This window comes from Ictalurus punctatus, chromosome 8 (genome assembly GCF_001660625.3).
Source record: "Ictalurus punctatus breed USDA103 chromosome 8, Coco_2.0, whole genome shotgun sequence".
In the NCBI taxonomy this organism is placed as follows: Eukaryota; Metazoa; Chordata; class Actinopteri; order Siluriformes; family Ictaluridae; genus Ictalurus; species Ictalurus punctatus.
In genome coordinates this window covers 24217792-24229897 of record NC_030423.2, presented here as the reverse complement: position 1 = coordinate 24229897, position 12106 = coordinate 24217792, and the positions used below count along the sequence as shown (strand labels likewise).

The 12106-nt window shown below is 40.3% G+C and overlaps 1 protein-coding gene across 3 annotated transcripts; it reads right to left on the bottom strand.

The window, feature by feature from the left end:
- Window positions 1–390: 390 nt before the first annotated feature.
- Window positions 391–11258, bottom strand: fmr1 (fragile X messenger ribonucleoprotein 1). Of its 3 annotated transcripts, none has more exons than XM_017474947.3 (15): window positions 10935–11256; window positions 9813–9865; window positions 9382–9475; window positions 9230–9301; window positions 8902–9050; window positions 8073–8166; window positions 7865–7981; window positions 6422–6592; window positions 6255–6333; window positions 5993–6105; window positions 5693–5779; window positions 5097–5292; window positions 4638–4826; window positions 1588–1667; window positions 391–571 (listed from the first exon to the last, which is right to left on the bottom strand). In XM_017474947.3, exons 1-15 carry the CDS (start codon window positions 10983–10985, stop codon window positions 404–406), a joined length of 1713 nt encoding a protein of 570 aa, XP_017330436.1. In that variant the 5' UTR covers window positions 10986–11256; the 3' UTR covers window positions 391–403. The 3 variants fall into 3 exon arrangements, with proteins under 3 accessions (XP_017330436.1, XP_017330438.1, XP_053538159.1); XM_053682184.1 differs by lacking the exon at window positions 391–571 and adding an exon at window positions 4275–4299 and having other exon boundaries at window positions 10935–11258; XM_017474949.3 differs by lacking the exon at window positions 9230–9301.
- Window positions 11259–12106: the final 848 nt, after the last annotated feature.

The following is a 12106-nucleotide window of genomic DNA, read 5'->3' as shown; positions in this document are numbered from 1 at the left end:
AAAAAAAATTTGCCACAAGAGATGGCCCACACATATCTGAATCAAATGTGATGTTCCCCTGATGTGAACAAAAATCAAAAAAAAAAAAAAAAAAAAAAAAAAAACACTTTTTTTTTAATACACCCACAGCTTTGTTAGTTGCCTAGAAAGTCGATTTACAAAACTTTCGATTTAGAGACCGACACCTCTAATCAATGCAGACTACAAAATTCAGAGACAGCAGAGACATTTTTGTCTAGTACCCCCGTTAACAGTTACAAAATGTGCTTGATGTCATGTCTTTTTTTTTTTTTTTTCCTTAAGCCCTACTGACCTGGTTTTCTTTGGCCTAATGTGTCTCTAATGAAAGAAGCTTCTGGAACGGTGGAGTTGTTTGCGAGATTAGACACGGGGGGGGTTTCAATTACGACACGCCGTTCATGACGACCTGGCTGTCTGGCCCTTCCGGCTTGTCTTTCTTTATCCCTCGCTCCTTGACGCTCCTCTGTCGGGGGCCGCCGGAGTCGCTGATGGGCCCCTGAGGGCCTCGGCTGGTGTGGACACTCCTCTCGTTATTGCTGTCGACACGAATCTGAAGAGAGAAAAGTCAGGAGATGATCACAGCTGAACTGATACAGACCACCATCACACACACAGACACACATCTCTCTTATTACTCTTATCATGTGCGATTACACAGATCAGCCATGACATAAAAACTGATGGTGACAGGTGAAGTGATTATTTCATTAGATGGCACCTGTCAGGGGTGGGATATATTAGGCAGTAAGTGAACAGTCAGTTCTCGAAGTTGATGTGTTGGGAAAAAGGGCAAGCGTAAGTATCTGAGCAACTTTGACTAGGGCCAAATTGTGATGTCTAGACGACGTCAGAGCATCTCCAAAGCGGCAGGTCTTGTGGGGTGTTCCAGGTATGCAGTGGTTAGTACCTTACAAAAGTGGTCCAATGTGTGTGGGGAATGAAGGTTGGCCCATCTAGTGTGATCCCACAGAAGAGCTACTGTAGCACAAATTGCTGAAAAAGTCCCACAGTGCATCGCAGCTTGCTGCGTATAGGGCTGTGTAGCTGCAGACCGGTCAGAGTGCCCATGCTGACCCCTGTCCACCACCGAAAGCGCCTACAATGGGCACGTGAGCATCAGAACTGGACCATGGAGCAATGGAAGAAAGAGGTCTAGGCTGATGAATCAGGTTTTCTTTTACATCATGTGGATGGCCGGGTGCGTTGCTTACCTGGGGAAGAGATGGCACCAGGGTGCACTATGGGAAAAAGGCAAGCTGGTGAGGAAGTGTGATGTTCTGGGCAATGTTCTGCTGGGAAACCTTGGGTCCTGGCATCATGTGGATGTTACTTTGACACGTACCACCTACCTAAACACTGTTGCAGACCAACTACACACCTTCATGGCAACGGTATTCCCTAACAACAGTGACCTCTTTCAGCAGGATAATGCACCCTGCAACACTCAAAATTGTTCAGGAACGTTTTAGGGACATGACAAAGAGTGTGACTTAGAGTGTGGCCTAGCCAATCGGTCATAAGTAAAGACTCTCATCATCATCACTGATGTTTATAGTAATTGCCTACCTGTAGTGAATCCTCCTGCAGCCTTGGCTTGGAATCTCTGGAGTTCCGGGGGCGTGACTCACTCCAGTGTACGTCCTCACCTGAATAAACACAATATAATGTTAAGACAGCAAACATACAGTGCCCTCCACTAATATTGGCACCCTTGGTAAATATGTGCAGAGAAGGCTGTGAAAATTTGTCTTTATTTTTGAACCTTTTGATTAAAAAAAATAATTCACAAAAAAACTCTACTCTCATGGATATCAAACAATTGCAAAAGCAAAAAGTTTATCAAAAATATATATATATACACACATTTGTTAAATATAGGTGTGCAAGAATTATTGGCACCCCTATGAATTCATATAAGAAAAATATATTTGAAGTATATTCCCATTGATATTTAAAAAAGTTTTTAGTACACCTGGGTGACTAGGAACAGGAATATAAGGGGGGTATAAATTAGGTAACACACAGGCCAAATTCCCTTAGTCATTCATAACAATGGGTTAGACCGAGGAATATAGCTGTGATGTGCGGCAAAAGGTTGTTGAGCTTCACAAAATGGGGCGTGGCTATAAGAAAATAGCACAAGCATTGAAAATGCCCATTTCCACCATCCGGGCAATAATTAAGAAGTTCCAATCAACTGGATATGTTATGAATCAACCTGGAAGAGGACGTGTGTCTATATCGTCTCAACGCACTGTGAAGAGGACGGTTCTCCAAGGATCACAGCTGGAGAATTGCAGACGTTATCTGCGTCTTGGGGTCAGAAAGTCTCCAAAACTACAATCTGAAGTCACCTACATCACCACAAGCTGCTTGGAAGGGTTTCAATAAAAAAGAATCTACTCTCATCCAAAACCAAACTAGGGCTGCAACTAACGATTATTTTCATAATTGATTAGTTGGTCTATTATTTTTCAATAAATTGATTAATCGGATTGGGGGGGCGCAAAGTTTCAGTACCATGTTTTTTATTTATTTAAAATAAAATCCACAAACCGAGTGTTACAAATATAAACTTCAGACTAAAACTTTACACAACTGTTTGTTGTTATTATTCATTTAGGACTGTAGTTTAATTCCGTGCTTTTTGTGCATCCATTTAAAAAAAAAAAAAAAAAAAAAAAAAAAAAAAAAAATTGCATAAATACTTATATATTTTATAAACTAATATATAAGTTTATATTATATAATAGTATTTATGCATTACTCTTTATAAAAGGTTACGTTAACAAACAGTAAACTGAAGAAAGTCATTGTCAGTGACTCTGGGTATCTGCTAAATCAAACAGTGTTACAGTAGCGCATATGACGTCATGTGTGCTCGCCTAGAAAGGGGCTTGTACTTCCGGTTAATTAAAAAACGCTAGTGTTCCATTTGAGATGCTATTACCTTTCTAAAATTCATACACTAGACGGTAGAGTACATAATGCACAGTGTAAGTATATAGTACTTCATTTGGGACACAACTTTAGTATTTACTCTGCGAAGGGTGTTTTCAGCAGAGAAGTAACTTAGTGAGTAAACACACCCCGTGCTACACGCAGACCGACTAACTGATAATGAGATTCATTGACAACGATTTTCATAATCGATTATTATCGATTTTATCGATTAGTGGTTGCAGCTCTAAAACAAACTCAAGCGTCTTCAGTCTGCCAGACACTACTGGATCTTCAAATGGGATCGGGTTCTATGGCCAAATGAAACCAAAACAGAGCTTTTTGGCAATAAACACCAGAGGTGGTTTTGGCACACACAGAGAGGTAGCCAAATGGAAAAGGACCTCATGCCCACAGTTAAATATGGTGGTGGATCTTTAATGTTTTGGGGCTGAATCAAAATCAAGGTTCTGCCATGGCCATCCCAGTCCCCCGACTTGAAACCCATAGAAAACCTGTGGGATGAACTGAAGTTTGCACTGAAGTTCGAAATTTGAAGGATCTGGAGAGATTCTGTATGGAGGAACGGTCTCAGACCCCTTGCACCAACCTCATCAGGCATTATAGGAGAAGACTGTTATCTGGGCAAACAGAGATAGCACAAAGTATTGACTAAAAGGGTGTCAATAATTGTTGCACACCTTTATTTAACAAAGATTATTTTGATGAACCTGCTTTGTTTGCAATTGTTTGATATCCTTGAGAGCAGAGTATTTTTAAACAAAAGATTAAAAGGTTAAACAACAAAATTTTTCACAGCCTTCTTTGTTCATACCTACCAAGGGTGCCAATATTACTCGGGGGCACTGTACTAACCTCATGAAGATCAGACAGACAATATAAGCACTCAAAATCACTACATTCACTGAAGCTTTGATTAAAGTGTATGAAACCATTGCATACTATGCTGTGCTCACCTTAACCTGAGCTAAAATTCACTATTAGTGCTTTTACTACTCATTTTTTTTTTACATTAACATTATCCAATACTATTTGTACTCTAAACATTTGTGTATCTTTTCATTAATATTGTTTATAATCACAGCACTTCTGAAGCCTCACTTCGAATTGGTTAGAAGGTGTTGATTAACTTTCTATAACAGCAGCAGGTTTTTATTAACGTGCTCATCCTAATACGATAGCGTTTCTATAGTAACGACTTACACAGGGACTTGTATGGTGAACCCTCCACATAAAATGGCTAAAAAGGTGTATGGGGAAGTGTTCTGTGATGAGATGTTTATTTAGCGTACTTGGAAGGAGTCTCCAGTGTCAGCGCTTTGCAACAGTCAGACGCAAGTACGTTCCAGAGGAGTTTTTCATTAAAAAAAAAAAAAAGTGTTGGCAAATTGTTGTGATATCAGAGGAATAAAACCATCCAAGTTGTGATGTTATTAGTAAACAAGCAACACCCTTGTTCTTAGAGTGACATCACAAAACCATTTTTTGACTGTTTCTATAACAGCATGCCTCCAAGTGTTTTAACCCTTACTTACATCACCACATAACAGAGGAAAAATAGATATATTTGGAATTTGAAATATTTTTGCGACCCTAAAAGGAAATCTCCCGAGTCAAAGGGAAATGAGATGAATTCTAGAAATGTGAGTAATTACCTTTGTAACCTCCTCCTCTTCCTCGTCCCCCTCGTCCCCGGCCGCCACCGCTGCCCCTCTTTCGTCCGTCCGGGACTCGTTTGGGGTAACCCATAGACTCTTCATCGGTGGGAGCCAGAGACCAGTCACTCAGCTCATCTCTGTGGTCTGATTCAGTCTCGGATGCGTTCGATGCTTCAGAATTGGTGCCTTGAGAAAATATTCACAAATAATAATATGGCGTGGAAAAAAAATACCAAGAATACATTTCTGGAAATTCTCGGCAAAAAGGGCGTCTTTTTTTAAAGTTGAAGATGCTAAACTATTAAATTATTTTGGATTTTTTTTTATCACAACATAATTCCCATAGTTCCATTTGTGTTAATCCAGAGTTTTGATGACTTATTATTATTATAAAATGTGGGGGGAAAAATTTTAAATGAAGAATGACTGTGTCTAAACTTTTGACGGGTAGTGTACCTGACGCAAACGTAGGCCCTCGTCTTCCTCGCCCCCCACGGCCGAACGGCTTGCCCCCTCGGGAATGCCCCATGCCGTTATCAGAGCTGAATGGTTTTTCCTTCTCCGGTCGGCCTGATGGAGCTCTGGGGCCTCCGCCGATCTGTCGTAGCTGCTCATCAATCTGCAGCCTCTCCATTCGCAACTGATCCACCTCCTGGAGGGAAAAAAAAAATAAATAAAATAAATCATGTTTACATAACTCTCTCACCTTGTGCCTCGAGTTCCCTGGGATAGGCTCCAGGCTCCCCAGCGACCCTGTGTAGGATAAGTGGTATGGAAAATGGATGTATGGATGTTCATATAAACTACAATAAACTAAAAATCTAAAATGTTGTGCATCATATTTTAGGTGTGGTGTATCAACACATTGCTTGAGCAGCATGATTTCTAAGTGGTAAGGGTTACACAGACTAGCCGACTAACACATTCGCTAGTTGCCATTCCGAAATATCCCACAGGATTTCGACTGGGTGGGTCGAGAACTTGTTCTGGTATGATGCTTCAGCCCTATTTACTATCAACACCACAGGAACGCGGGTTAGTGGAAAAATTACCTTGAGATAATTGAGATGGTAGTCGAGCAGTAGGCGTGCGTTTGAGATGCTTTCTTTTGTCCCGACAAACACGAACGGCACCATGCCCTTTAGTCAGCCGCAGAATTCAATCAACGTTGCATGTGAGTGAGAAATAACAATGAAACAGTGATGAATCACAAAGCCATGCAACACCACCATTCTTATTCTTGTAGCATATCTACTAAGTAAACACTTCACACCCTTTTCTGATCTATACTTTCTGTCCCTGTCTGTGTGAAATGTCTTGTTCATTGACAGCAGGCCGAAACACATACTGACCTCCTCCAACGGAGATGATTTCTTCTCGTTTTCTGGTTCCACTCTCACTCGGACGACTCCGGATTTGTCCACGACCTCCTGAATCAGCTTCCCGCTCTTCCCAATGACTTTTCCTGGTGGAGAGGAGCAAATGATATTGTGAATAAGCCAACTAAATGGCACAGCTAACAAAATTCACTCCCCCCCCTTAAGGTACCTTAAGCGCTTAAGGTACCTTAAGCGCTTATGCAGTACTTTTTGATAATCCACTGTTTCTCTTTACCTACTAAATTCCTGGGTACCCTGATAACATCTTCGGAAAACTCCAGATAGCTCCTGGCTTTGCGCACAGCCTCCTGGTCCTGCAAACACACAACCTAACTAGTTAAAAAGATCCTGCTCAGAGTCTCAGAATAAACATGATTATGTGAAAGCAGGGCTGCGGTGTACCTCTCCATATATGTGAAAGGTGCACGTCTCCTCGTCTAGGTCGATGTTAGTGACTCCGGGAACTTTGCGGGCCTGTTGGATGTTGGCTCCGTGTGTGCCGATGGCCAAACCCATCAGATCGTCGCGCACCACGAACTGCTCGTGGAACCGTGACGCTAACTGACGAGAGCTCTGGAGAAAACGCAGGACATGACCATGAGCCAGGTTTCCCCAAAGTATCTTTTTAACTCATATTGCATGTGTGTTTTTTTTCTTTTCTTCCAAAGTGGAATTAATTAGCCTAAGAAAAAAAAAAAGAGGGCATTTTAAGGGAGATTATAAAGCGATGCCAACATGCTGTTTGGAAGGTGTACCAGAAGCAAGCACTGAATTCTCCAAGGATGGTAAAGGATCTGTGATATCGTGGCTGTTTCTCCTCTAAAAGCCCAGGGAACCTTGTTCAGATACATGGCGTCAACTACCAGCAGATTTTAAATGAAAGTCTAGGAGCCTCTGCTGGGAAGTTTCAACTGTGTCATGGGTACAAGACAGGATCTTGGAGAGATTCTGTCTTGAGAACTGGTCTCGGATTTCTTGTTCTGTATTCTCCAATCTCATCAAGGGTTATACGAGACTGAGTGTTGCACATAGAACTAAACGCAGAGGTGACAATAATTATGGCACATGGTTTCACAAGGCCTTTCATTTACTTAAACATATTTCCTTTAGAAGTAACTGTAATATTTTCATATCATGAGAGATTAAATAAATTATCATCGGATTTAAAATATTATTCATTTTAATGGATATATTGTAAAAATATGTACATATATCCATTTGACGAGGGGGTGCAAACTTTTGCATTCAAATGTAGCTGCTTCTGGTCAGTCAGCGGAAACCTGCAGCAATTTGAACTTGGATAAGAATTCGACCTCACTGCTTAGCTACTTACGAATAAAAGAATCGAATCTATAATTAGAAATGTTTGTATATGTACATGGGCTAAGCATGAGAAAATACCGAATACTTCTTAAGAAAACATCCAAATTAAAACTTATTCTAAGGCACAAAGCAAACTGCGTTAAAAATGTTTAATGATCGCCGAAGTGATCCGAACTCTAATATTTCTTAATAAAAAAACACTTGATAATCTTTATGTGCTAAAACGCTGTGCGCCAATGTGGAAGCCCGTGCAGTTAAGCCCGGGTCTGGAATGCAACAGCTGTGCATCCGTACAACATATGAGATAGCAAAACCCTCTTGCTCTTGTTAAATATAGACTCTGAAGTGCCACACAGCAGATTTGCATGCCACAATCCCATCATTATGTTACAGACTCCACTCCCAAGCCAGAGAAACAGACTTAGCAGCTAGATTCCATTGCACCGCAGGCGACCGGAGCAGAGCGGACAGAGGAAGTTAAGTGCACACGAGTGGATGATTTCAGTGTACTAGTGGCCGTACCTCCAGCTGCCTACTGGCCTCTTCGTTCCGTAGAATGAGGGACATTTTGGTGCGCAGGCTCCTGAAGTGCATGTCTGTCAACATGGTCGCCCGTTTAGTAGTCACCTCGTTGACTGACTGGAATGTACCAAAAGGACATTAAGAAGGGGGGTATGAGGAAATATATTTGTGGAAATGACTAAATGATGATTTGAGATTTTTTACTCACCAGAATGACCAGCTGCTTCTTATCAGAGTCATACGTGACGTTAAACGCTCCGACGGCTTTTTTGAAATCTTTGTGAGCGGAGTCTTTTGCGCAGCTGTGGACGTTTAATGAAGAACAAATTAAGTAAAAATTAACGATTAATCCACAGTACAACCACAAAAAAAAAAAATTTATATATTATATTATACTATACTATGCACATATACACACACATACATATATACATATATATATATATATATATACACATATATATATATATACATACATACATATATATATATATATATATATATATATATATATATATATATATATATATATATATATATATATATATATATATATATATACACATACACACACACACACACACACACACACACACATACACATATATATATATATATATATATATATATATAAAATAAATCATCATTAAATGGCATTAACCAGTAGTTAAGCTTTTACGCCACGGTTAGATGTACATCCTTTAGCAATGCATCATTTTCAGAGCAATGCACATGGCTATTGTCAATCAACAAACAAAACAGAATTTTTTTTAACGAATACATAATTAAACCACGTATAATTCCCTTTTAAGGAAAACGGACAGACTTGAGCAGCTTTGTTCCACTTAGGGATGGAGCTTATTTCCAGGCAAGAAATAATGCAAAAGCATGAAACATAGAAGTTATAATTGATCCACTGCATGGCACTATTATAAATCCCCATTGTCGACAGGAATCTTTCAAATTATATGAAACAAAATTAGAAACCTTAAAAGCATGGATCGAATAAGACTGTGTAAACGTAATGAAGGACATACATCTGTCGCAGGTCTTCTGGAACGTCCAGTCGGATTTTCAGGAAGGGGTTCTTCGCGGTGGCTTTGTTCGGGTTCACAGGCCGCAGCCTCTCTAACGTGACGATCTCGTTGAGCGTGGCATCGCAGGCGGCGTACTCGATGACATAAAACTGGAGGAAACAGAGCCAGAAATGCTAAACACCCAGCCTTAGTTTTTGCATACCGATAAACAAAAGAAGTATGAAAATATCCGCTTCCTTCGTGCGAAGCCAAAACCGATCGCTCTAGATCTGCCCGATTCATTTGATTTCAAAACTATGCAGAAATGTCCAGCTTAAATCTTGCTCACCTCCCCTTTTACCATGCGCACTTTGGCTTGCCACCACCCACATGGTTCCTTGTCATTAGCCCTGGAGTACACCTTCAAACCAAACCAGGAGTCAATTAAAACAGGCAAAACTGTGTTTGGCTTGCTTTATGGGTCTTTCTGATGGCACGTACCTCAACCTCATCACTCTCAGTGATCTCTTTCTGAACCCCAGCAGGAGGAGGGAACCGCACATCATGAAAAGGGATCTGTCGCTCTGGCTGCCAACTGCATCATTAAGTAATGAAGGAAAAAAAAAAAAAAAAAAAAAAATTCATACATTTTTTTTTTCCGAAACAAGCATAGACCATGTATAGGCAGTCGAGTGCACAAATGATATTTGGGTAAATGTTATAAGTCTCACACATGAAATCAGAGTGGCGATTTGGACTATTACACACTGTAATAGTCCATAAATGTACGATCATAATCCGTAATGTGGATATTTATTAATAATACATAATTATTAAGTCCATTAAAGGTCGATATAGAGCTTAAGTGTGTCATTTCTTGAGGGAGTGGCAAAAAGGGGTTGTCACCGTTATTGTCATGTGATGATACTCACTTGTTTTCAAACGTCACAGTGACGGTGTTCTCATGCACGTCCTTCACGAAAGCCTGCGGGACGGAACAGTCAGTTATCTATCAGCAATTATTTTCCGTAACAACATGGAAATACAGTATGCTCCTTCAGGAAAGGTTCATACATTTTAAAACACACTCCGAGCTGTTTGCACTCGCTTTTTCTGGGCCAGAAAACATGCAAACACAAGGGTGGAGCACAGAACATTTTGACATCTGCTGCATAGTGATACTGCAGAACCCAGTTTTCTCCAGGTCTCTTCAAGATGATATGATTGTTATAGATATACGAGCACTTTTGAAAAATGAATACCGCACCTTTAATGCAAACAACTGGATAAGCCTGGGTGCGTGTATTGTATTCAAGCACATACATCTGTCATAAGTCATCGGGAATGTCCTGTAAGAACTGGGTGTCTTAACAGACAGGATTTTTATGGATAAAAATAGCAGTAAATCTCACATCGAGAGGCTCAGTGGGGGAAAGGGTACTAAATTGTACCTTTTTTTTGTCTATGAGGTGGTTTAACATGAATGATGTATATTAAAAGGTACACAAGATAATAAAAAACAAAGAAAGGTATTGTTTAGTAGTAAAGGCAGATCTGAAGTTCTGCTCAAGTTCACAAATGACAAGAGAAGCAATCGGGGGAAATAACCACAAACATGATGAATCCTTATGCTGGGAATGAACAGCAAATCACACAGTGTACATCTGTACAGTAAAGCGGAGTGTAATCTATAATCCAGCCCGCATGAGCATAATAAAAATGATTCAGTGTTGTTGAACAGGCCAACATTTTTATAGCCTGGACTGGAGGCCTAAACAGCACCGCAGATCCGTTTATTTTAAGGTTTAATCAGGAGTCTATGGAGCTTAATGTTAAATTCATGGAGCGCCTAAGAATAAATATGAGAGAGAAAGGCCTCTGTATGAAGCTGATAGAAGGGCGGCAGCTCAACCCAAGCCCTTAACATGTTCATCTAGGCCTAGAAAGCCTATACTATAGGCCCATGCACCGAGTGTTAATGGAAAATAACGCAGAATAAACACGGATAAAGTCATAAACACGGATGCGAGACAGCTTCAGACAGGGGAACCAACCTTGTAGAAAGCCCCGCTCGCGCCCCTCACTTCCACCGCCAGCTCCTCCATGACGCCGATTAAAACACACACACACACACACACACACACACACACACACTACAGCGTTTGTCGCACTTCCTTCTTTGCTAATCACGACAGCCTTCTGTTGTTGTTTAGCGTCGCTGTGCGTCGAGGTTTATGCGAAAACGAAACATATACAGAGCAGCTAGCGTTAGCATAGGCGCAGCAGCTGCGCGTGAACGCGTTGATATAAACACACATACACATACACATACACATACATACACACACAGGAGAGACTCCCCTTTTACCCGAGTCACGTGACCGGGTGCGCGTCCTTACGTCTGGCTTCCCCGGATTAACGAAAAAAAAAAAAAAAAAAAAAACACAACCAACGCGTTGAAAACGTCAGGCTCCGGAAGTGAAAAATAAATAAATAATTATATAGATGAACGGTCTACAGCTCTTCTATATAAACTATACAGTAATATTCCAGTTTAATTTTGTTTATGTAAATAATAATAATAATAATAATAATTATAATAATAATCTTTTCAGAATTCTGCGACACTGTACTACACTACCCGGAATCCCCACAGAAAGTCCCACCAATCAGATAGGCGATTGTATCCACAAGTCCCGCCTCCTTCGCTTGGATTGGGCAATTCTGATACGAATGTTTAACACTATAGTCTCTATTCTACTCTATTTAAAACTCATATTATTTAAGCAATATCGCACGAGCGCGGTTATACTAACTTATAATATAAGTCAAACTGGATTCCCTTCTTCCTTTTCATCTTCATTTTACGACCTTTCATATTTTAAGTCTGAAGTTATATTCATGAAAATTGCATCGTTTGCCATGTCCACTGATGATGAAACTTAACTCCACCCGCAGTAACGGTTTTAGTGGGACTGTTGCTATGGAATTTGTGTGTGTGTGTGTGTATGTGTGTGTGTGTGTGTGTGTGAGAGAGAGAGAGAGAGAGAGAGAGAGAGAGAGAGAGACCTATAGGCGGAAGGAGCTGATGGAAGGAGCCAAAATCTGTTTAATAAAAAATATATATATTTTTTAAATCAGCACACAGTATTGTTATTCTTACATTACGATAATATATATCCAAACCTACAATGGAGTCAATGTACGGTACCTGTAGATTTACCCA

What these genes read in the sequence shown, in the direction of transcription:
- fmr1 (XM_017474947.3), bottom strand. Translation starts at nt 10,985, where the DNA reads ATGGAGGAGCTGGCGGTGGAAGTGAGGGGCGCGAGCGGGGCTTTCTAC. An exon ending in ACCATCTCAATTATCTCAAG is followed by an intron (nt 5,293 to 5,692) that starts GTAATTTTTCCA and finishes TTTTCCCTCCAG; the next exon opens with GAGGTGGATCAGTTGCGAAT. An exon ending in AGGGCCTACGTTTGCGTCAG is followed by an intron (nt 4,827 to 5,096) that starts GTACACTACCCG and finishes TATTTTCTCAAG; the next exon opens with GCACCAATTCTGAAGCATCG.